General features: G+C 42.9%; 1 protein-coding gene across 1 annotated transcript in view; it reads right to left on the bottom strand.

Annotated features, from left to right (window-relative positions):
• Nucleotides 1-4: 4 nt before the first annotated feature.
• NECAB2 (N-terminal EF-hand calcium binding protein 2) overlaps nucleotides 5-26,129 on the bottom strand; it is a 145,130-nt gene continuing 119,005 nt past the window's right edge. The window contains exons 7-13 of the mRNA XM_028739548.2: nucleotides 21,904-22,022; nucleotides 21,143-21,222; nucleotides 14,178-14,234; nucleotides 7,669-7,781; nucleotides 7,163-7,240; nucleotides 3,388-3,479; nucleotides 5-2,032 (exon numbers count right to left, since the gene is read on the bottom strand). Of these exons, the coding sequence (XP_028595381.1) occupies nucleotides 2,004-2,032; nucleotides 3,388-3,479; nucleotides 7,163-7,240; nucleotides 7,669-7,781; nucleotides 14,178-14,234; nucleotides 21,143-21,222; nucleotides 21,904-22,022 (568 nt within the window). The 3' untranslated portion in view covers nucleotides 5-2,003. The remainder of the gene's footprint in view (nucleotides 2,033-3,387; nucleotides 3,480-7,162; nucleotides 7,241-7,668; nucleotides 7,782-14,177; nucleotides 14,235-21,142; nucleotides 21,223-21,903; nucleotides 22,023-26,129) is intronic.

Below are 26,129 nucleotides of genomic sequence, written 5' to 3'. Positions count from 1 at the left end.
AATGCAATTTTTTATCTCTTAAATTTTATTTGGTTATCTGCACTTAAGTCATATACAATAGCGCATAATAGATGTATATAATAGTAAAATTGCTTATATGTTGGCTAATACTGACATCCTGCAGTGTGCTACACTTTAGAGCTATATAATAATCTTATTTCTAAAACGGTACATGTAAACTATCAAAGGTTATAGTCAAAAGTGAAGATAGGTAAGCTTGCTTCCTGAAGATTTTATTATTTATTTAAATTTTGCCTGCTTCAATCCCGGTTAGAAATGGTTCTTTGAAAAAAGAAAAGAAGTATGTTTAAGTTAGTGAAGTAACTCGGTGCTGCTACTTACAGCTAAAAATAAAAATAAATCTAAGTACATTGAGGCTTTTTTATTATTCATGCACTGGCATTAAAGTGAAGGCAACAGAGGGAAAACCAAAAGGATGGGGATAGGGAAAAATCTGAAATGAAAGGGAACTTTATGGGTCTTCCATATGTATTTCAGTCATTTCCTTGCACCCTGGATATGCTAGCTTGTCTTGGGTGGGCTTATGCCAAGAACATCTGGCAGAATAAATCTTGGCACCACCACCACACTATGGTTCCCAAAATTCTGTGGGAAGCCATGGTGGCTATTAGTGCTATAAAACAGATGCTACTTATGCTATATAGAGACCCGCCTTCCCCAATCTGGTACCCTCCAGGTGTCCTGAACTACAGCTCCATCAGCCCAGCTGGATCTTCTGAGAAAATGCCAGAACATTTTCCCTTTGCCATCCAGAAACCCTGTCGGTAAGGACATTTATGTGCAAGGCAATTTTTTCTGAGGTTATGTTTTCTCTCATCAGAGAATCTGTAGGTTTCAGTTTCTCTTGTTTGTCTTTTTTCCAGAAGTGGTATTGCTGTCATATTTGGACTATTTTAGTGTTTGGGTTAGTGATATGACTAAGTATTTGTGTGGAGAACTGAAGCTCAGTGGTAGAACACCTGCTTGGCATGCAGAAGGAACCCCATCCCTTCCACATAATTCTGGGGATGAATCTTGCCTGAAACCCCAGAAAGCTGCTGCCAGCCAGTGTAAGCAATGCTGAGCTAGGCTGACGCCTGACTCAGTCTGAGGCATCTTCCCATGGTAAAAAACCCAAACCTCTCAATTTTTCATGGAGGAAAAGATATTTCAATTCTTTGTGCAAAGGCCCCACAAATGCTATTGTCACTAGTTTGCTGCCTGTGTGCTAGTGGGGAACAATCTGGTGTGTTGGATCTGTGGTACTGGGAGGCAGAGAGAATCCCTTTGCAGAAATGGCCATTTTTCTCACCTCCGGTTGATTTCTGCCTCCCCACATGCCAAGTGCAGAACTAGCAGTAAGGTGCATGTGGGGCAATTTCTGCAGGAGTTGCTGAACTCTCCCCACACCCCTTTCCCCCCGTTTGGCTTCAAGAATAAAAATGTGCCTGGCTTAAGGGGGGAAACTACCAGGCGGTCAGGGTCACAGGAAGTAAACAGTTAATAAGGGAAGCGATGGGCATCCTCTTCCCTTTTGGCAATCCCCCCCCCCCATACTCTCTGCTTTTCTAGAGCGCCTTCCTTCTGTTCAATTTACTGAACGGGGCATTAGTTTGAAAACACAGCCCATGCATGAAAGTGGCATACAGGAGAAACTTTCAATTTATCAACATCCTTTAACAGCAGTTGTATACTGCTGATAGCAGTACCTTGCAGAGTGGTGGTGGCTGCAATCAATGGCAGAGAGCTCAGAAGGGGAAACGTGTTCCTGGCAGGGTCAGAAGTTAGGCTTTTGGTTTTGGCTTGTTTTGTTTTTCCTTCACTTCAGATAGCAAGCAAGTAAATAACAGTTCCAGGTAGAAATGTTTTGGGGAGGGGGGGAGGGGAGAAAGACAACACCTCTTAACAAAGTCGTTAGAAAAGACAGGAGTTTTGTTCTCTGCAAAACAGCGGAAACTTCCAAGAGAGCCTGGTGAAGAGGGAACAATGCCAGCCTTCCCTGATCAGTCTTGGTTGAGGGTGCACCAAGCAGCTGCAAAGGGGGGGAAAGAGGTTTTATATTTGTGACGAAACAAAACAAAACAAAACTCTACTTGTGTTAATGGACTTTTTATTTTATACGTCCTTCCTTATCTGACTCACAGAAGGCATACCTTTGTGTTAGTGAGTGGCAGGCCTGTGCCAAGGACCAGTATGAGGGCCACAGCATGATGCCGGCTTCACTCGGGTGAAACTGCTGCTGCTCCTATCTCTCTCTGGCCCTTGCAGAGGGAGGAACAACCTGCATTGGTAATGTACCTGGACCAAAGCAGCATGCTCCTCCTTCAGTGTGGGCAGGTAGCTTCTTTAAACTGCTCTGCTGAGGGGCATGCAGTTGCCCGAGCCTCAGTGGAGCAGTTCAATGAAGCCCCTCCCCCCGGTGTGTGAGCCGAGGTGAGTTGGGGGCTTCATTAAACAGTTCCACTGAGGCTCAGGTAGAGAGGGAGCTATGACAGGCTCTGTCCACAGGGCTGTCTCCACTGCTGCCTCTTCCTCCCAGCGCCTCGCAGGGCCAACGCAGCTTGTTCCTCAACACTGCAATGTACCACCAGCCAAGCACTGCAATCTGGTGCTACATTGCAGTGTTGAAAACCTGAGCAAGTGGTTGGCTTGGAGTGGAGATTGTGGCATTTAATGCGAGGCAGTAACTCCACTCAGGGGTTCATCTGCTGTGTTATATCATCACACGTGGCAAGCTGCTCAGTGGCAGAGCCTTTGCTTTGCATACAAAAGGTCCCAGGTTCAAAGTCAATGTAGACAATTCTGAGCTTGGGGAAACCTAAGGCCGCTTTCTAGGTTCCCTACACAAAACGGGCATAGGAAGACTAGAGAGAGGCTTGCCTCCCTTTTGGAGAGACCTGGAGGTTGACCATCTGCAGTGGGCAGCTTGCTGTTCTCATGTAGGTTCCCCATGTGATGTGCAACCCTGGGTCCCTATGGGAATGGAGCAGGCTTCCCTCTTGTGGGAGAGAAGGAGAAGCAGATCTGAGTGTGCTCATTCCTTCTGTCCCCCTTCATATGTTGACTTAACATGAAACCTAAGAGTTGCTGAATCAGGCTAGCATCACAGTCTGTTGGGATAAAACAACAGGAATGGGAACACCAATACGGCTTGGTGGTGTTGTGTTTTAAAAGTTTCATGCTACCTGTTTTTAAAAGGGAAGGTCCTTTTAGAAGGGTGGCTCTTCCCCCAACCCAGGAGGCGGCAGCTTAGTCCCCCGCCCCCAACACACTGCTCCCCTCCTGAATTGGCATTCTGCTCTGAGTTGCAGACACAGAACTGCTCACCAGAGAAACTACTCCCAGTACATTCTCCTCCCTCCTATATATCACATTCTGGATCTGTACCTGGCACTGACACACTGGACACTGCTTCCGGTTGGGTGAGCGTATCCACTTTCACATGCTGGAAGCTTTTGCAAGCAGGACTCTGGAGATGCCTGCAGGAAAGAGAGAAGGTGGCCTTGTTATTTTAGAGCCAGTCTCACGTTTACCTGAGCAATAAGCTAATGAAATAAGGGCTGAGCCTGTGAGAGAGGAGCCCGACACCCCACCAACCCCCACCCCAAGCTGGCTGAGGATTTGGTTTGAGCATAAATGTTTCCCCACAGAGAAGCATTTGATTTATTTAAATTTAATGTGCGTAACTTATACAAGTCACAGAACTGTGCTTCTTGGTGGAAAAAAACCAGTGGCTTTAGCACAAAAAATTCCCAACCACTCAGTGGTAATTTATATCTGTCACGTTTGGCTAGCGAGAATGTGAATTTCTTTAGTACTTTCGCCAAGGGAAGAACATTTATCTTTTGAAGTGCCTTGGGAGGTTTTGAAAGCGGCTTGTTAACACACTTGTTCTTGTCTCCACCTCCTTCCTATTTCGCTGTGGGGAGAGCGGGACTCTCCCTCTGGCTGATATTTTATTTTTTTTGGTAGTGCAACAGGAACTGTGGAAGAAAGGACTATTTGCCACTGTAGTTGATTTGTACAGTGCAGTTCATTAACCAGTGGAGGCAACTCTAGTAGGGCAAAAGGGGCACTGCCTGGCTGCTCACTTAATACCAGTCTAGGGGGTGCCATTGCCCACCATTTCCCTCTTCCTTTGTCTTAGTTGTAGCCCTTTCAGAACCTGGCAGGAAAGAGGTAAAGGTAAAGGGACCCCTGACCATTAGGTCCAGTCGTGACCGACTCTGGGGTTGCGGTGCTTATCTCGCTTTATCGGCCGAGGGAGCCAGCATACAGCTTCCGGGTCATGTGGCCAGCATGACTAAGCCGCTTCTGGCAAACCAGAGCAGCGCACGGAAACGCCGTTTACCTTCCCGCCAGAGTGGTACCTATTTATCTACTTGCACTTTGACTTGCTTTCAAACTGCTAGGTTGGCAGGAGCAGGGACTGAGCAACAGGAGCTCACCCCATTGCGGGGATTTGAACCGCCGACCCTAGGCTCTGTGGTTTAACCCACAGTGCCACCCGCATCCCTGCAGGAAAGAGGAGAATGGCATAAAACTAGAATTAGTTGGCTCTGCCTGTTTCTGGCTCCATCTACCGTTCGGGACTGGTAGGAGACAAAGCTGGGAGCCTAATGGGCACAGCCATCGCTGCCGCTACACTAACCAGCAATGATGAAATGCAAAACCCAGCATGTGGCAGCTGCGAAAAAGGTGAATTACATGTTAGGAATCATTAGGAAAGGGACTGGATTTCAAACTTGTTAATATCACCATGCCATTATCCAAATTTATGGTGTGACTGCATATGGAACACACTACAATTTTAGTTGCTCTACCACAAAAAGGATAATGTAGAGCTGGAAAAGGGGGAGAAAGGAAAAGTAACCAAAATGCTCAAGAAGCTGAAGCAACTCTTCTATGAGGGAGTGTTATAACAACTGGGGCCTTTTAGTTTAGGGAAAAAAGACAAGTAATGGGGGAGGGAAGATTATGCATGGAGTGAAGTCTTATGTGGAGGAGTTTTTCCTCTGTTTCCTAATAGGTAAAGGTAAAGGTAAAGGTACCCCTGCCCGTACAGGCCAGTCTTGACAGACTCTAGGGTTGTGCGCCCATCTCACTCAAGAGGCCGGGGGCCAGCGCTGTCCGGAGACACTTCCGGGTCACGTGGCCAGCGTGACATCGCTGCTCTGGTGAGCCAGAGCCGCACACGGAAACGCCGTTTACCTTCCCGCTAGAAAGTGGTCCCTATTTATCTACTTGCACCCGGAGGTGCTTTCGAACTGCTAGGTTGGCAGGCGCTGGGACCGAGCAATGGGAGCGCACCCCGCCGTGGGGATTCGAACCGCCGACCTTTCGATCGGCAAGCCCTAGGCGCTGAGGCTTTTACCCACAGCGCCACCCGCGTCCCCCTGTTTCCTAATATTAGAACCCAAATAGGCCATGCAGCTAAACTTAATGTTGGAAGATTCAAGATAGACACAAGGACAGGGCCTGGTTAAACTATGGAACTTGCTGCAACTAGATGTGGTGACTGCCACCAATTTGCGGCTTTTAAAAAGAGGTTTAGACAAATTCATGGAAAATAAAGTTATCAGTGGCTACTAGTCGCAACCCAAACTTTCACAGAATCTTTGGGGAGTCACAGGTGGGAAGAGTGCTATTGTACTCTAGGTCTGCTTCCCATGGGCACCTGGTTGGCCACTGTGAGAATAGGATGCTGGGCTGGTCCAGCAGACTCCTCCTGCTCTTTTGCACCAAACCTTTGACTAACAGGTTGGCAAACCTGTCCCTCATGCATGCTTCAGGAAGGCTGCTTGCAGAATTATATTTTGAAAAAGTTTCATTTTTATTTTATTTTAAAAAGAACAAACAGCAGCATGCAAACATTTTAAACCGTGCAATCCTACACACCTCTACTCAGAAGGTAAGTCCCACTGAGATGAAATCGGACTTACACCTACATGAGGTTAAGATTGCAAAAGTGCTGAGGGGATTTAGGCACCAGCCATTCAATCCATTCTTTCCAGGTGTACCATCACTGCTGCAGCTTATATACTTGCAGAGCTAGTTTAAATAATAATAATAATAATAATAATAATAATAATAATAATAATGGGAGTCTGCATCAGAGTAGCAGAAACGCACAAGTCTCTCAAAATTCTGTGACTGTACTGTGCCCCAAGAGGGGGCTCCCTTTATAGCTTTGCTCATCTCCTTCCATCCCCTGACACACTCTCTGATCAGCTGCCTTTGGTGCCACAGAGCTTTGCTCTGCTGCTGACCAGTGATGAGCGCATTGAGAGTCTTGTGCTCAGGTGGGAGGATATGATGAACTGCAGGGCACAAGGCCAGGGGGTGAGGGGAGCAGTGGTGCCCATCCCAACAGATGGCCAAGGAGTTTCATGTTCAGAAGGCTCTGCAGGGAACTGAAGAGAGTCATCATGCAGGTGAGACTTTTGGCACAGATCTAAGGCAGATGTGTGCGTGTTTTTAAAAAGTGAAAGCCAAGAGAGCCCACAGTGGACCCCTGCAGCTCCCCTCCTGCCTTTTGCATTTTGAATGACAGCTGTACTAGATACCAATGCACTAAGCGCTCCTTCAAGCTGTCAAGCTTTGCTTCCCCCGTTTTGCTGCTGTTAGGCTGGCTGCCTTAAAAATTAAATCATTGTACTGGTTTGTGCTGTAGTCTTTTTCCTCATTGATTTTTAAACACATAGAAACAATTTATAAAGTGCAAAACTTTCTCCAGGGTTTGGGGGAGAGGCCCCTTAGTGACACCGTGTATCATGAGACCCTTTTTGTTTCTGGAATTCATCCCAAAGGAACATTTCATTTAATGCAGAAAAGTTCCTTCCCAAATTGGCCCCAGTGCCTAAAAATGTTACATCCTCCTAGGATGGATACACACGTGTACAAGGTTAAACCACACACACACACACACCTGTGGAGGCAGAGCATAACCTTTGATAGCCCTCTCCTTCATGAATTTGTCTAATCCTCTTTTTAAACCATCCAGTGGCCATCACTGAGTTTCATAGTTTAAATATGTGCAGCAAAAAATAATAACAGCCATTGGTGGGCTGCTGCTGCTTATGAATGATTTGCTGCATTGGTCAGTTTCCTTGTAGTTGCATTCCAAATGGCTGCCAAGAGTCTACCTGATGTCTTGCCTTACCTCTTCCAGTCATCCTCTGACTCCCAGAACTCGTAGACAATGAAAGTGACCCCATCAGGAAGCCTGACTGCAGTTACACTGCAAAGAGAGAGAGAAAGAGAGAAATGTGGGCAGCAGTTGAAAAAACTTTGTGGTTAAGGGATACAGCGTGAGTGTATCCCTGCTTAGTGCTCCCCCACTTGTCATGAAAACAGAAACTATTCAGCAATTATCTCTGTGGTTGATGAACCACAACAATTCTTGTGAACTGTCTGCCTCTTACAAGAATGTGAAATTAAGAAAAGAATGTGACAGCCACTCTTTAATTGGATCTATTTATAAAATTTTATGGGAGTGCATTGGCCCACAACCACAACTAGTATTGGGCTCCACTCACAATCCCATCCCAGTAGGATATCTGTAAGAAATGACATGGTAAAGGAGGTTGTGGGAACCGGAGTCAATCACACACACCCTTTGCCCCATCATATCCAACATTCCTGCAGGAGAACAGAAGTGGTACTTACTGAAAGCAGTCCCGTTCTCCTGCCACAGTCTTCAAGTACTGCTTAAGGGAGCCACAAAACTCCCCCAGATGCTTCTGGGAAACTGTCATCTCAGTTCGTACCAAAAGAAGATACTAGAGTGAGAGGGAGAGAAAGAAAACCAAAGTGAAGTGAATCTTCACGTAGTTGAACCTTGACTTTGACAGCTATACTTTGCTTTGGAGAGCTGGTGCAGTAGTGAATAAGAGACTAACAGTGCAATCCTAGCTATGCTTACACAGGAGTAAATCTCACTGAATTCAGTGGTGTTTTTTCCAGGTAAGTGGGGTTAGGATTGCAGCCTTGGCCACAATTACAAATCAGGAAGACTTTGGTTCATATCTCCCCCCTTGCTCTGAGCTCACTAGAAAGTTTTAAGGAACCGGCTGTCTGTCTTGACTTGTCTTTATCTAGTTGTAAGCATTACAACAACTCTGTAATGTTTGATTGCCTGAAAGTCCTATACAAACGCTGCACACCAGCATCCATTTGGTACATAGGGTTGTATTCCAAGTAGAACAGACCCATTTGAATAAATGGTTCTACATTAGTCATATCCATTCATTTCAATGGGTTCACTCTGGGTCTAGATAGCAGTGGATACAACCCACAGTGCTCACTTCCTGGTTGCTACAGGAAGTGTTCTGTCTCTGTTGCAACTACCTCTGTCTCCATAGCCAGCTAGCAAGAGCCCAGGTAATAGGGTGGGGGCCCTCCTCTTCTACGCTGCATGCCTGGGACATGGAGAATAATCAAAGCTGACAAACGAGTCCATCTCATGCAGCTATGTGCTGAGTAGTGTCACTGTGACTACATCCTGCAATACAAATGAGTTGTGGGCAAGGAAGTAAGAAGGCAGTGATTTCCATTCTGACCTAGATTCATCACAATTAGCAATGCTTCCATGCCACTGCAGTTCAGTTTCTGTGAAATACATCTCATTATCTGTTATTTAACATAAGATACATAATCGTTTACATAACCTACATTTGCTTTAATGTAAAGGATATGTGAAAACATCATTAATTATGTGTTGTTTGCAGGCTTAAAACACAACAGTGATGTAAACAAATACTGATTGCATTTGCTCAACTGATTTCTTTTCCTGAAAACAACGTGCAAACTGCAGGGATTTTTGCTTCTTTTTCTATTTTTGTTGGAATTCCTCAACAGCCCTATTTGTCGGTTAACATATTTGCCATCACTCAACCCCCGAGTCCACCCTGTCACTCCTTCTGCCCCCTCCCTCTGGAAGAAAGAGCCATCTACTGTCAAGAAATCTTGACATACTGGGTACCTATCTTGCAAGAAAACCAGTGACATAAATATGAAAGGAGGGAGAGAATATACGGAGAGAGAAGATAGATAAATTCTGGGTTCTCATTGTCTCATGTAATTTTATTATGCAGATTTGCTTTAAAATTGCTGACTTTATATTTTAATGCATTTTGTCACTTGTTTGTTTTATTGATATTTTATATTGTTTTATGTAAAATGCTTTTATCTTTCTTTCTCAAGTTATACTCTGTTCTTGTTCAGTTTACCCAGTAAAGTATTATCACTTTCTTTAATCTCTGGATTCCATCTGTGTTACTCAAGTTAATAACAACTACCTAAGAGAGAATGACTGGTCCAAGCAAGCTTCATACCAGTGTGGGGAATTTGAACCCTGGTGGCTCAGGTAATGGTCACGAATACCATACTAGCTCTGAAATTCCAAATGTTCAAAAACTATGCAATATAGGAAAGAGGATTCCTTCCTCCCCCATTGACAACAACTGCCTCCAAACATCAAGCAGTGATGAAGTGAAGCAAATGAGAAATCATTCTTCAATACCATCTTGTATTAGAGAGCTATACCCCACCCCTATTTCCAAGATGAAGGTAGATGGATTTTGAATCTTCCCTTACGAAGTCAAAATACACCCCCACCCTGCCATGAGATACCATACGAAGGCACTCTTGTCAAATGCAGGCAAGCTATTTTCAGGCCCTATTTTCATACTCGAGTTGCTTTTTTAATCACAAGTGGCTGGATTTGATTAGAAAAGCAATCACCCAGGTTAACCTTGATCACAGCTGGAACCAAACAGCAAAGCTTGACAATGAATGCAGCTTGAAACCACGTCGCTTGCTAATATGGAGGAAATGCGGGGCCCTTGATAGGGCTCGCAGGGTGAAGAAGAGGCAAATGTGGCCCAAGACATTTTGCTATCTGAGGCAAAAGACAAAATGGCGCCCATTCCACATACAGAAGCGAAACAGATTGGCAGCTGACTCTTGCAATACGACACACAGATCTGACCACATGGCCCCCTGTCCACTACCTGCCACACGTGGCTGCCTTGTTCTACGTTATGGTGGGCCTGGGGAGATAGAAGGCAATAAAAGGCCTGTTTTCTTTTTGCCCTCCTTCTTCCCCCACACTGCAAATTCATCACCAAGGGGAGACTTGGAACTGAGATACATATAAGCTCAGGTTTAGAAAAGTCAAATGCCTTAATTTAGGGAAGAAAAAACAAATCCCTAAATTTCTATTACCTTTTCCCTTGTTTATTTCTTAGGATTGTTGTTACGTTAATCTTGAAAATTAATAAAAATTATAATTTATGTCAGACAAATTAATGGAGGGTAAGCCTATCAACAGCTCCTAGCCACAGTGGCTATGTTCCACCTCTGCAGTCAGAGGCAGTATGCCTTTGAATACCAGTTGCTGGAAATTTGAAGAGTTAGAAGGGAAGGGACCCCTGGGGTCATCTAGTCCAACCCCTGCAGTGCAGGAATCCAGATGGGCAGAGTGCTGTTGTGCTCAGGTCCTGTTTGCAGGTTGTCCAGGGGCACCCAGTCAGCCACTGCAAGAACAGGATGCTGGACTACATGGGCCTTTGGCCGGATCCAGCAGGGCCCTTCTTACGTTCTTAGTTTGATCAAGTGCCAGAAAACTAGAGCAGAGTTAAATCTCTTGCTCAGTGATGCCTAGCATCATTATGAATCTGCTTCTAGCTCATACACATGCAGATTTTGTTCTAGAGGTGTACGAGTATTAAGATGTCTGCTTGTATGCAGGGGTGATAGGTGTCCAAACTGTCTATACTTTGCGGGAGAAATTTCTGCACATACAGGAAATTTAGGTTTGCACATGTAAAGTGGGTTAAAGGGCTCAGTTGCTCTAGTGCGCCAAATCTACTTTTGCAAGTAGCAGGCATTTTGCAATTTGGAATGCGATGGTGGAATGGATTCAAAGCGTAGGATGAACAAATGGCTAATAGGCAGACATATAAACACCCTGTAAGCAAATCAGGATGAATGCCTCATGTCATGTAACTGTCCTGCAAACAGAATGAATGCTCAATGAAGACTGGACATAATCTAACCACTGCATAAGCTTTGTGCAAGCAAATCAGGATGCTTGATTAATAGATTGTCTGGAGGGAATCAGGGACAGGGACTTGCTTAAATCTTTGGCACAAGACTTTCAACGGCAGCACATTCTCCAGGCAACAGCTCAGTTCACACAACAAAAAAAACAGGATCTCAGAGCTAATCTTTTCAAACACATCTGGGACCTGTCACAAGGAATCAGTGGGGAGTCCCTGGCAGGTAGAGGTTGCATTTTCAAGGCATTTTATGCATTCAGCGTGCAATCAAGGCTTAGCCAAGTGTGACAAACATGTCTCTTATTTGTACTGCTCTGCTCTGCTCTGCAGAGTCAACCAGTCCTGAGCTATAAAGCATTTCCCTTCAGCAGCTTGGAGGAGAGTCAAAGAAAAACATGAATGCATCTTGTGCGCAGTCTGCAAATAAAGCAAGAATGAATCTTTTTTCTCAAGTTGAAAATCTGCCTGATTAATACCACCCATTAATAATGTGGCGGATCCACTCCTGCTAACTGCCGCCAATTAAAGATAGTGCACTCACCTCACGGTACACCAATTACACAAATTTCTACAATTTACCACAGATTATGTAGCGGGGGACTTATGTGAGGGAAAACTTAATGTTTTAGAGTCTCAGGCAGGAGCTGATTAAACAAACAAGAAAAGTTGTATTAAACGAAAAGAAGTTTATGAAATGAAGTGGGTAAGAAAACGTGTCCTTTCAGGTAGAAGTTAACTTATTTACTTTAACTAACTATAAGATGCCTCAGGCTTAAACAATGTATTATAGGCACAACTCTTCTTAAACTTCATTTAGTAAAAATCAGTTGGTACACATCAGGTAAATATTCACGTTTCCAGAATAGATGGTAAAATGCCTAACTTAGTTTCTGTCACTTAGATATTGCAGTTAAATACTTTCAACACCATACCTCTTCCTTCACAGCTTAACACTTTGGTTCATGAGCAAAGGGCACTTCTTCTCAGTTACCCTCTTAACCATCCCACACCTGAGGTCTTCGAAATGGTAAAACAGACCCAGGGGATCACTGCACCCCTGGTTACTGGGTTGGGAGCCTTCAGTACCTAGAAGAACTCTCCCTTCCTGGCTATACTGAGACCCAGGTAGCCTGTATCCCCACAAGATCTCTCTCTCCCAGTTCAGTCACATCCCTCCCAGAACACTCCTGTCTGTATACCTTCTCCAGACACTCAACCCAGTCTCCCTATCCAAGCTGCAAGGCCCTGTCCTCTCGCTATGGATAGTCCCCTCAGTGTAGATGTTTAACTTAACTCCAAACCAGTTCTCCCTGTCTCCCAACCTGAAACCTGTCTATCTCAAATCAAATCCTATTCCTCTTCTCAAACCCAGCCCTATCTAACTCTCTCCCTTCAGAAACTGCTCCTTTTATTCTTCCCCCTCCCCAAAGTGCTGTTCCTCCCCCTCTGTGGCTAGCAGACTCTATAGCGAATCAGAGAGAGGCTCCAGCACTCTGGTGGAATTTCAGGGGAACGGCATCACCAGACTCTGGTCTGGCTCTGCTGTCCGTCGCAGCATCTTTTTTCTTAAGTTGAAATAATGATTCTTCAGTATTTACCATTTTATAAAATTCAGCTGGGTTTTGCTTGTAGCAGAGGCCAGCTGCCAAAGCCCTAGATCTGAGCCAGCCACCTCTCTATAGTTTGTGAGGTTTCAAAAGGCATTTCCTGCAGGCTTCAAAACGCATATTTGCCACTGGGCTACAATATTTAGCTGACTCATCCATTTGGCGATTTCACCTGCATATGTTTGCAGGCTGGGCTGGCCATTGTCATAAAAGGATGTTTTGGCTTGATCCAGCGGGGCTTATCTTTTTATGATTAAAAATCTTTAGATCAACTAATAGCGTGTTCAAAATTACAATAACAGAATCACAGACTTTTAGAGCTGGCAACTGCAGAGTCAAACCAGAACACAGTATTATGAACTGGCCTTAATGTTTATTTATTTACCAGGCTACTGCTAGATGCGGAGGAGAAATGTGATTCATTTCTCATATTACAGGCAAATCTACCTCACTGGCACTTTCTGCAATAATATGTGAGCTGAGAGACAGCCACCCTGGGAAATTCACCCTCCTCTGAATTTTGCAATACAGTTCTCCAGCCAAGTAATGTGTACAAAAAAAATGCAGGTACCAAGGTAAAGTGTGCATGGGGAAAAAACATATAGTGGTGGAAATATGCTTTGCAATAATGGGTATGTATGCTAGGGAAAATTGCACATAAAAATGTGTAGTGAGATTATATGACATCTGCACTGGCTGCCAATTTGTTAGCAGGCCAAGTTAAAGGTTTTTGCTATTAGTCTATAAAGCCCTTAACAGCGTGAGACCAGTTTACTTTGAAGATCACCTTCTCTCATCTGTGTCTACTCAACTACTTTGATATGCAGAACTGGCACTTTTACAAGTGTCACTCAATATTCATTCTGCACGGGAAAGAATCAATTTTTCAATGTGGCAGCACCTATCCTGTAGAACTCCCTGCCCATTGACATTGGGCCTTTGCTGTCCTGTTTTCAGTGTCTGCTAGAAACATTTTTGTTTAGAGAAGATGACATGTATTTTAACATGCAATTTTATTTTTAATGTGCGTTTTTAACTGCTCATTTCATCTGTTTTTAGTTTTTTAGGTGAACTTTTTCTTTAACTATTGATTTTTATCAACAATTTTATTTATGTTAACAGCTTAAAGGTTTTTACAATTAAGTGGTGTACAAATTCTGTTAAAGTAAACAAGTCTCTCCTCCAGTTTTAAGAAAGTTGGGACCTGCTTCCTTTCTTGAGGGGTTGCAAAAACAGTGAATGGACCATATGGCTGAGATGGTGTTTCATGTTGATATAAGAGGGGACAGCATGTGTTGGACAACCTAGGATTCCACAGGAGGGGAAAGCTCATTAGGCCTTCCTCCTGGCTTGCATAAAGAAGAAATGACCTTTCGAGTCATATTTGCAGCAGATGGAGGTCTAAGATGAAGGGGTGGGGGCAAACGCCCCTCCCCATTCTGGTGATTTGCATATGTAAATGTATTTTATTTCCTGAAGAGAGACAGGAACTTTTTTGAGTACTCACTGTGCAAGCTGTGTTTTCACTGTCTGACAGTCGCTGATGCAGGTCAAACCAAAGAGTCTGTCGTGGGGAAAACAATTTTTAGAAAGGTTAGAGGCTTTAGTAGTGAAAACACCCACCAGAAACAACAAAAATCAGCAAAAGCCCCCATTAGCAGCTGTGTGGCATAGGAGTTCACATGGAACAGAGCTTATTTCATATACACACTATCTAACCAGAATTCACCAAAAGACATTGCAGCTAAGAATTGTTCTGTATGATACCCATTGCAAGAGCCAGTGTGGTAGAGATGGGCTAATCTATCTATTTTGTTTTTCTAGGTGCCTCATCTTTTCTCTGTTAGATTCAGTTCTCCACATTTCTGCAGCAATTTGATTTTTTAAAAAAACACAAAACAAAAACCCCTATGACAATTGGTCACTATTTTGCTAATTTTGCCTAATAAACACATTTTTTTGTATGCAGTTTTGACTAAAATACAAACTTTCTGTATTTCTCTAATATAATGCATGTACATTATAGTTATTTTAAGCAATATATGCCTTTTCAGAAATCTTCCACCCAATTATGTGCATTTTCATACACAAGGTTTGCTTGAAAACTGCACCACAAAATTCAGAGAACTGAGCTTTGAAGGATAAGTGTGTTTCAGATAACAAGTCAATTTGAAAAGTGTGAATTATGTAGTTTCTCATTAAAAGGCAAACTAAGTCAAATTTCTCCCCCAAGTCCTAGGTAGAACAGATCATATTTCATACACAAAGTATCTAATCAGAATTCACCAAGACATTGCGACTGAAGTTTATTTATTTGATACCCATTGCAGCAATCAGTGTCATCCAGGACCGAGGCTCTGTGCTTTTTCTCCATTCCCCATGCAGTCTGAAATGGCACAGATCACTCTGCCAGTGTAGGACTTTATCACTTCATTTTGCTGTATTTATAGGCTAAGCCTCAGCTGACACGCAGAGACAGAAAGTTCTGCTTCCTCTTTAATCTGTGTGATTCACACACACATGCAAATTTCACCACTTGCTACAATTAGCGAACATTTCACTCTGATTTGATTCAACGTGTGTATACCGCTTTTCCAAAAACAAAGTTGAGCTCAAAGCAAGAACAAAGCATTAGAAAATAACATCTGCATCAATTAACAGTATGTTCATCAAAATACACAGGAACATATCAAACAAAAACTAAACCAGGCACCTGTGGCCTTCCAGAGGTTGTTGGACTCCGATTCCCATCAGCCCCAGCCAGCATGGCCAATGGGCAGGGGCAATGGGAGTGTAGCCTAGCAACATCTAGAGGGTCACAGATACCCCAGTCTAGCAATAAACAATTTCACAAGTAAAAGAATCTTAGGGCACAATTAAATTGACTAAACTCCAGAAGTTCCACCCAGTCTTTTGATGCTTGACAAGGCAAGCCTGCTGGAACAGGCCAGTGGCCCAGCCAGACCACCATACTGCTCCAACCAGATGCTTGAGGGAAACCTGCAAGCTGGACATGAGCTCAACAACAGCACTCCGCCCACCTGTGATTCCTAGCAACTGGTACTCATAGGCATAAAGCCCCTGACACTGGAGACACAACATAGCCATTGTGCCAGTAGCCGCTGACAGCATAATTGTCCACGAATTTGTCTAACCCTCTTTTAAAACCATCAAACTGTGGAATGAGTACCATAGTTTAAGGATGTCCATCTGGCTGGGTTTCCCCAGCCACTCTGGGCAGCTCCCAACGGAACATTAAAAACACGACAAAACATCAAACATGAAAAACTTCCCTAAACAGGGCTGCCTTCAGATGTCTTCTAAAAGTCAGATACTTGTTTATTTCCTTGACATCCGATGGGAGGGCATTCCACAGGGGAGGCACCACCACCAAGAAGGCCCTCTGCCTGGTCCCCTGTAACCTCACTTCTTGCAGGGAGAGAACCGATAGAAGGCCCTCAGAACGGGACCTCAGCTTCCAGGCAAAACGATGGGAGTGGATCCAGTGTTATGGCAGAGGGAGAAAAACTTCCCTATCCACCTTCTCCAGCCTACGTATAATTCTATAAACGTCTATTGTGTTGCTTCTTACTTGCCTTTTCTGTAAAGTGAAATGTCCCATATACTACCACCTCTTCTCTCAGAGGAGTTGCTTCATCTCCTTGGTTGCCCTTTTCTGGACCTTTTCCAACTTTACAATATCCGTTTGGGGGCGAGGCAACCAAAACTATACCACAATGCTTAAAAAACCCCCACCCCATATTCCTGTTTTTGAAAAACAACAACCCAAAACCCCCTGCTTTCTCTCAAACACATGGACCCCAAATGTGACATGCTACTGCATAACCTGAGTCCATTTCTTAATAAGTGGCTCCTGTAAAGGTTCGTATTTCTCCTGTGGTGTTGAGATAGATTAAACGCCTGAGATAGATTAAACGCCTTTGCTGTGTGATGTGCATCAGAGGAAGGGAAATTCTCCCTTCTCCCCATGAATTGTTAATGTGAGAAGGAAGAAGGCTGGCATGTTTTCCGATCCAAATTCCCTAAGCTATAAGAAATGCTGCAGGAAGCGTTAGCCACGGACAGGGCCAGTCTCCCCGTGAGCAGGGAGGCCTGCGGATGAGTGGCTAGGGATTGGGGCTGGGGGAGCATGGAAATTCAATTTGATTTGGATTTTAATGTGAGCCATACTTTCTGATACAATATTTCAACTGAAACGCTGTAATCCTCTGAAATTTACATTTCTCCAGATTCTGCACTGTAGCTCAGTTCTGTCTGCTCTGACGGCCAGCAGCTCTCTGGGGTTTCAGGCTGACTATTGCTATGCCTGTTGAACAATGTGAACAATTCAAGGAGATCTAAGAATATCTGTCACCAAGTATTGTCTATCTTCATGCAAGGATCATGTATGCAAAAAAATAAAAGAAAAGGAAGCCAGGAAAGATGGAGAACCAAATGGCTAATGTTAACAATTAGACTGGATAGTGGGAGACAGAAGGAACTGTGATTGATTACATGATACTGTAAAATAAGTTAAGGAAGAATTAAATTTTACTATTTTTCATTGATTTGCTCTATATGCAACATGAAGATTTTTGTCCTTAACTTTTTCTACAATGTAGTTAGATAATTGTTTTGTATTGCTTATTAATTAAATTTATTTTTTAAAAATTGCGTTTTTCTTTTTAAAAAAACCTCTATACAGGACTAGGTGGAGAACCATATTCATCCTTTCTATCACCTCTTCTGAACTGGTAGCTGCAGTTCCAGCCTGTCACCACTCACAATGGTGGCACTCAAGTGCAGTCACAAAGAGACAAGGTTCTCCTTGCTCTGCCAAGCCCCAGGGTCCTCCGACTTCAGCCCTTAGTTGGTAACTTCTGGCACCTTACAGGAGCAGAACAGTCAGCAAGTGTCTAGGGCTGAAGCACCCTTAAATCCCTTGTGTGGCTATGCTGGGGTGGCTTTCTGGATAAACAGCTAGGCCAGGAATCTCCAAACCCCACTAAGTGCAAGTATTGCCTGCTTGTTACAGAGACTCCTTTGGAAGAGTCATATACTAGAGACCTCACAGTTATTCTTTTGTGTTGTCATAACAACCCAGGGAGAGGGGCACCTCTATAAAATAATGATCATCTTGGCCACATTTTTAGAAGCTGGTTGTCAAGGTAACAGTGTGTGTGTGTGTGAATACCAGTCCATATTTGTGAGCTTTAGAATGTGTGTACATTTCTATGAATTATTTTTGGAACAAAATCCACGTCCTTTGCTCCTGTTGGCAGCAAGCAAATCCAGGTACCAGCATTAGAATTCATAAGGAAGACTTAGAACAGCAGGGAAGACCTCTAAGCCTGCTGCCTTCATTACACCCAAAAGGTCACGCCCACCTGCCCTACATAGGATGTGATGCATGATATCAGGGCTGCAGCAGGAGGGGATGGGGCTCAGCAGAAAAGATGCAAATCAGCTGCTCTGTGGTGTCTATAAAGTCCCTTTCAAAGTGCAGGGCAAGACAGTGCTTTGACCTGGGCTTCTGGAGACATCTTCAAAAACCCTAATTAAGAGCACAATTTTGCACAGTGCTTTCATCCAACAACCAACTGATGGGGTAAGGTGGAGATGAACCTCAGCCAAAAGTCAGCTTGCAGGCACTGCTGATCAATGGCACCTGCAAAGCACTGTTCACAAAACCCAACCATCAGCTGAACTTCAGGCCTTGCAAAGCCCGTGTGCACAGTGCTTTGTTAGACCTGGCGATCCCAGTACTTTGTAGGCTATGCCTATGATTGCCTGTGATTGTGACATGGGGTGACTGGACCTGTCAAACTTTGCTTGCAGGGGTGGGGGACATATCTAGCTGGCCCACCAGTCAGATCCAGCTCCACAGCTCTGAATTTGAAGGACTTCATAGAATCATATAATTGTATAATTAGAAGTGACCCTGAGCGTCATATAGTCCAACCCTCTGCAATGCAGGAATCTTGACATGTGGTCCCCCACCCAGTTTGAAACTGTACCAGACCCTGCTTAGTTTTGCAAATGTGCTAACAGTTTTATTGCTGCACCATCCATCAGACATGGCTTCAATACATGGCCCAAGTGAATGCAAGTATTAAAATACTGAGGGTTGCAAATAATATACTATGGATTCTAAGATAAGTTATGGTGCAGTCCTAACCCCACTTAGGTAAAGGGACCCCTGACCATTAGGTCCAGTCGTGACCGACTTTGGGGTTGCGGTGCTCATCTCGCTTTATTGGCCGAGGGAGCCGGCATTTGGCCAGCATGACTAAGCCACTTCTGGCAAACCAGAGCAGCACACGGAAACGCCGTTTACTTTCCCGCTGGAGCAGTACCTATTTATTTACTTGCTCTTTGTGCTTTCAAACTGCTAGGTTGGCAGGAGCAGGGACCGAACAACAGGAGCTCACCCCATCGCAGGGATTCGAACTGCCAACCTTCTGATCGGCAAGTCTGTGGTTCTGTGGTTTAACCCACAGCGCCACCCTAACCCCACTTACCTGAGAGTAAACCCCACTGCATTGAATAGGATAGCAGCAGCATGCCAAGGTTCATCACTGGCCAACTCCCATGGGGGGGGGGAAGGTTGGGTGCTTCCCAACTCTAAGCAGAATACCATTCCACCAGGAAGGGCTGAGTGGAAGAAGAAATTGATCCTCGCTCTACTGCCATGCCAACCCTGCTTACCTGCTGTTTAGCCAATGAAGTTGTGGCCTGATTTCACCCAACACTGGTGTCTGATTTGAGTTATTTTCACTGCACTTGTGAGCCACAATCATGCACCTGCCTAGGCAAATGTTCCCATATCTACCTCATCATCCCTGCCTCCCCCCCCCCCCCCACATCTTCACATTACAGCATGGAAGGAAGGATTTCCCCAGTTATGATCCCCAATTGCATTTCCAGTTCACTCTGCCTAATGTTTCACCCTTAAATTCTGGTTTAAGAAGTGGAACCTGCAAGAAAATATTGAAGCATGGAGGGTTCTCCTTCAGGATATTCCACTTCCTTCCTCCCACTCAATTTCTTATCCCTCCCTCTGCTCCCCTGGACACAATCACCAGGGAGAAATTCAGGAGAAGTGAATTTTGGGAGCATCTCTACCTCATCATGACCATTTGCATTTTATGCATCACTTACAACATGAAATGCCTCAAAGGTACTTAAAACTGTAAAAGCATACAGAACACAGAATCCAGAATACAAAACATAAAAGCTAACATCAAAAAGGTGATTGACAAAAAATGCTCATTCTTGTCCCACCCCGCAAAAAGATGAAAACCATTGATTATATTATTTAATAAAATGCTCATCCTGCAATACAAATAGGATGAATCTTACTCTACTAAAACATTATATAACCGAATGTCAGGAGCACACTGTCCTTTTTATTCTGAGCAGAATATAGGACCTTCATGGTATCCTTCAGCTTTCCATGATCTTCTGCGCTCTTCTCTCTCTCTCTCATTTTCACAACTTTTAGTTCTAGTTTGCTGTTTTGTATCACATTTGGGTCTTCCTGTTCACCTCTCACTTTAAGAATTCAAGGGTGATATGCTTCTATTGCATTATGCATTATTTACTCTGAGGTTTCCTCTATGCTCCATTTCCATTCCATGAGTTCCTACTCAGTACTTAGCTTGTCAACAAGCAAGGCGGTCAAGTGTCCTATTTTTCAGAGATGGTTTGCTAGAGGAGCTTTCTCTTTGAAAGTCAGTCTGCCCCAAATCTGCTTTAAAGAAAAATAACTCTAAGGAAATGGGGGGAACTGTTCTCCATCAACAGTTAGTCCCTGGGCAGCAGACTGAGCATGGGCACAATTCATCCCACTATGGGGAGATAAACTGAATTTATAAATCTTACAGTGACCACTGGTACAACAGAGGTGCAGGTGCAGGGCAGAGTTACTGGAAAGGAAAGCAAGCAAGACAACTGTGCCCTTACTCCTCATCCAGTCCATCTTCCAACCTTTATTACCTGGGGACCAAACCTAAAGTCCTGTCAGGTTTTTGGGTGCTATTGCTGACCTGGCTTGTGTCACTAAAACCTGGTTGGGGAAAGTAGGAGGGACATGCCTCTCCCAAATGTGTCCTCCAGGTTGTGTGGTTCAACACCAGCTGAGATTTGAGGTTAGAGGGACAGAGACAGCTTTGATCTTTAGGGTCCAAACCTCCTCATCAGCTGTTGGCTGAGTTAACATCTACCTGTACCTGGTGTTGGGAACCAGATGGATTCTGTTGGCACACCCCACTGTCTAGCAGCCACCCTGCCAGAGCTCTTGGAGATGATATCAGCTGCAGTGTTGAATCACAAGGCTGATCAGTCTGGTGTACTTCAATGTCAGAGTGGTATTGTTACGAGTTTCTAATAAAACTGATGGAACCACAATGTTGTTTTCGCCATGATGACACTGTCAAAATAGATTTTTTTAAAACGCAAGGTCCTCCTTACCTTGTTTTCCAGCCTCCCAATCAACTCTGCTAACCTGTTGATCTGAGCTTCCAAGCCTTCCTCCTTGGTGTCTGAAGAGGCTGCAGAAAGAAAGGTAGTTATGGGGCAAGAAAAGGACATCGGGCAAGAGATTGCAGACATTCTGGACCAGGCTGCAAAAGAAAAAAGTAGCATTTGCCAGGAGGGACAACAACACAAAAAGGTTTCACAGCATTTGGCAGTCTTCCTTAGCTGAATAGCTGACCTCGTATATCTCCCTTGGCATACACAAAATTGCCTTATACCAAGGTCAGATCATTGTACCATCTAACACAGTGCTGTCTGTGCCAGGGAGAGGGGCTGTGGCCTTCCAGAGTGACACCAGCTCTCATCAGTCCCACCCCACCAGCCAGCATGGCCAGTGGGGTCAGGGATGAAGGGAACTATAGCTCAATGGCACCTGGGGACTGCAGGTTCCCCATATCAGGTCCTGCCACAGGGCTCCAGGCTCTTCTCCTAAAACAGAACTGGCCTCTGTGAGCAATGTTTGACAGGTGGGCAGGAGTGTCCAAGGAATAATCAGGGACACATTCTGGGGCCCCTCTGGAGTCTTCCTTCACAGCTGCAGCTTGAATTCAGATTGTGGTTGCAAAGAATACCCCTAAACATTTTTTTATAGAAAAAAACCACTGCTTCGCTCCCATTTATTAATTTCCATTGATGGTCATGAAACCCACCAACCTACTCAAGGCTGGCTTCCCAGCATCTGTAGCAACACTTACCAGTCTGGAAGCTTTTCCTGCGTTCTTTGGTTACAATTCTGTTGTTGGGGGGATAATTAGGCACAGGGTTGTCGTACCAGGTGTCCATGACACCGTGGCCAGATTTACTGTGGAACTGTCTGCAATTGGAGGAAAGAAACTGATTGACACAAAAGAACACATTTCCCCCCTTTTAGATAATAAATAGCTTTTCATGTTGTGAACCGCCCTGAGATCTATGGGTATAGGGCAGTATTCAAATTTTTTTTTTTTTGTTAAATAAATTTTTATTCATATTTGCACATATTTACAAGGAAAACATAAACAAAAAATCCACCACATACCTTATACAAATTATATCCACTTCACAAATCATAAATAAGATACATAACTAAGTTAGTCTCAACTGAACCTTGGACTTCCCTCCACTCCTTTGGTAAGTATCGAATAAGTTATATTGTCGCGTACTTTTTAACTCTTTCACATAGGCCTTTCCCGCTGTTAGAGTTATTTCAACCCCGCCAGTGTCACCTGAGATTTAGATTCCATATACATTAAATATTTCTTCCAATTATCATGAAATTTCTGTTCGTCTTGGTCCCTTAATCTTCCTGATATTCTATCAAGCTCAGCATAATTTATCATTTTAACCTGCCAATCACTTATGTTGGGTATTACTTCTAATTTCCAATTTTGTGCTAACATAATCCTTGCAGCTGTCGTAGCATATAGAAACAAGATCTTGTCTTCTTTTTTAATTTCTTTACCAACCATTCCTAACAAAAAAGCTTCTGGCTTTTTGGGAAATGTATATTTCAAGATTTTTTTAAGTTCATTATAGACCAATTCCCAAAAGCCTCTCACTTTGCAACACGACCACCACATATGGTAGAGGTCACCTTCTACCTCTCTACATTTCCAGCATCTTTTTTCCTTCAACTTATAAATCTTCGCTAATTTCACTGGTGTGTGATACCACCTGTAGATCATTTTCCACAGGTTTTCCTTTAGTGCCGTGCATGCCGTAAATCTCATATTCTTGTTCCATAGTTCCAACCACCTCTCAAAGTCGATGTTATATCCAATGTCTATCGCCCACTTAATCATGGCCTCCTTCACCTCCTCATCTTTTGTATACCACTCCAGCAAAATATCATACATCCTTGACAGTGTTTTGTTCTTACCTTCTATAACTTCTACATTAAATTTAGATTTTTTATCTTCAAATCCTACTTTCTTTTTGTCTTCTTTTAGCAAGTCATTTACTTGGTGGTATTGCAACCACCCTGTAAATAGATTTTTGATCTCTTCATATGGTCTAAGTTTAATCCCTTGCTCTGTCTTCCAAGTTAGTTCTTCATAGGTGGCATTCTTCCCTTCCATGTTTATTTTTTTTATAGTTAACACCTCTATTGGTGAAATCCACCAAGGTGTCTTCCTTTCCAATATATTTTTATTTCTTTCCCATACTTGGAATAATGGTCCCCTAAAGATATGATTTAGAAAGCCTCTATGAACTTTCACCTTTTCGTACCACAGGTACGAGTGCCACCCGTACCTGTTATCGAAACCTTCCAAGTCCAAGATGTCCCTATTTTCCAATCTTATCCAATCCTTCAGCCACAATAAACACACCGCTTCATAATATAAACTTAGATCCGGTAGAGAGAATCCCCCTCTTTCTTTTTTGTCTACCAATATTTTCATTTTTATTCGTGGTCTTTTGCCTTGCCAGATGTATCTCGCTAAGGCTCTTTGCCACTCTTTACACTGCTTTAGACCTTTTAATACCGGAATGGTTTGGAACAAAAATAACATTCTGGGGAGAACATTCATTTTGATAACCGCTATCCTCCCCAGAAAAGATAACCTCAATCTCTCCCAGATTTCAAGATCTTTCTTAATATTCTTCCAAGTGACTTCATAATTATCCTTATATAGGTTAATATTTTTCGTTGATATCCACACTCCAAGGTATTTCACTTTCTTTGCTGTCATAATTCCCGTCTTTTGTTCTAGTTCTAGAATATCTTCCTTAGTTAAATTTTTAGTCAACATTTTAGTCTTATTTTTATTAATCTTGAGGCCTGACACCGCTCCAAACTCTTCAAATTTTTGCAAGGCTTCTTTCATACTATTTTTCGGGTCTTCTAGAGTTAATACAATATCATCCGCGAAGGCTTTTATCTTATGTTCTTTAGTCCCTACCTTAATCCCTTTCACTTCCGCTGCCTCTCTCAGTCTCTTAGTAAGTACTTCAAGTACTGTTATAAATAACAGAGGAGACAGGGGGCAGCCTTGTCTAGTCCCTTTAGATATGTCAAAAAATTCTGATGTCGAGTTATTTATTATTAGCTTAGCTTTTTGTTCATTATAGATAGCTTCTATACCTTTTCTAAATCTTTCACCCAGCCCCATCATTTTTAGATTTTCTGTCAGGAAGCACCAAGAAACGTTATCGAAGGCCTTTTCGGCATCAATGAAAATCAAAGCGGCTTGCTTGTCTATTCTGGTTTCCAAATATTCAATGATATCTATCACATTTCTTACGTTGTCCTTCAATTGTCTCCCTGGAAGGAAGCCTGTTTGATCTTTATGGATTCTGTTATTTAATACTTTTTTTAATCTTTCTGCCATTACATCCGCAAACAGTTTATAGTCGTTATTTAATAACGAAATCGGCCTATGGTTTTTCACCTCTAAGGCATCCACATCTTTTTTAGGAATTAATGTAATATAGGCTTCCTTCCAGGTGTTCGGGGTCTTTCCTTCTTTTAAAATATTATTCATCACTTCACATAAGATTGGGCTTATTTGATCACTTAATACTTTATAATATTTGGCTGACAGACCATCTGGCCCCGGCGCTTTACCAATTTTCATCTTTGATATTGCCTTCCTTACCTCCTCCTCTGTAATCAGCTGATTTAGTAATTCTTTTTCTTCGGTTGATATCTGTTGTAAATGATGTTCTTTCAGATAGTGTTCTATATCATAGCCTGTCTCCTTACCTCTTTTATATAAATCCTTATAGTATTTCTGAAACAACCTTTTTATTTCATTTGGGTCTTCCACTATCTTGTCTCCATCCCTTATCCTACAGATCATATTTTGTTTTTTCCTTTCTCTTAGTTGCCAGGCCAAATATTTCCCTATTTTATTAGCAGATTCAAAACTCTTCTGTTTCAACATTTTAACTTTCCACTCAATCTCCTGGTTTACTATCATAGAAAATTGGGCTTGTAATAACTTTATATTTTGTTTTATAGTCTCATCACCTGGTTTGATAGTTAATTGTCTTTCATTCTCCATTAACTGTACTAAAATCTCCTCCTTCTTTTTCTCTTTTTCTTTTCTTTTATGGCTGTTTTTCTGGATTAGAAAGCCCCTCATGACGGCTTTCCCTGCGTCCCAAACCGTTTCTAAAGCTGTCCCTTTATTTAAATTCCACTTGAAGTACTCTTCAATTGTTTCTTTAGGGCAGTATTCAAATTTTAATGATGATGATGATGTAATGAAATGCAGCACTAGCACAGCAACTGGGCCACCAATTCTTTCCATTTCTCATTTTTACCCCCATTTTAAATTGAGTTCTCCACATTTCCACATCAGTTTGCAAATTTATTTTTAAAACTCATGAAAATTCACAAACATTTGAGTGCAAGTTTCTCTTAACAGACACATTTTTGTAAACAACTTTACCTAATATATACATTTTTTTACAAAGCATTTCCCATGACATAATACATACCTGTATGTTATTTCAGCCAATGCACAATATACCTCACCATTGAGATAAGATTGCACCCCCGTTTATGGAATGCCATCCTCTCTTCCAGACTTTGTTATCTTATTCCTTAATTTATTTACTGCATCAATATACCACCTTTCCCTCCAAGGAGCTCAAAGTGGTGTATGTGTTTCACATTTTATCCTCACAACAACCCTTCGAGGTGGGTTAGCCTAAGTGAAAGTGACTGGCTCAAAGTCTCCCTGTGAGTTTCATGGCTGAGTGGGGATTCAAACCCTGCTCTCCCAGGTCGTAACCCAATGCTCTAACCGTTATGCCACACTGGCTGTTGACTGTTTTGGGCCAGGTTAAGACTGATTTGCTCAGGCCATTTAAGTTTTGCAAGTTGATTAGTGTTTCATTTACTCTGTTATTTTTAGTTACTTTAATTATTTGATGGTGCATTTTACAATATATGGTTAGTTTAGGTTTAGGGATGGCTTTTTTTTTTTTTTTT

The sequence above is a fragment of the Podarcis muralis genome, chromosome 7 (genome assembly GCF_964188315.1).
Source record: "Podarcis muralis chromosome 7, rPodMur119.hap1.1, whole genome shotgun sequence".
Lineage (NCBI taxonomy): Eukaryota > Metazoa > Chordata > Lepidosauria > Squamata > Lacertidae > Podarcis > Podarcis muralis.
Note: the sequence above shows the minus strand (reverse complement) of the source record. Positions and strands in the feature narration are given on the sequence as shown.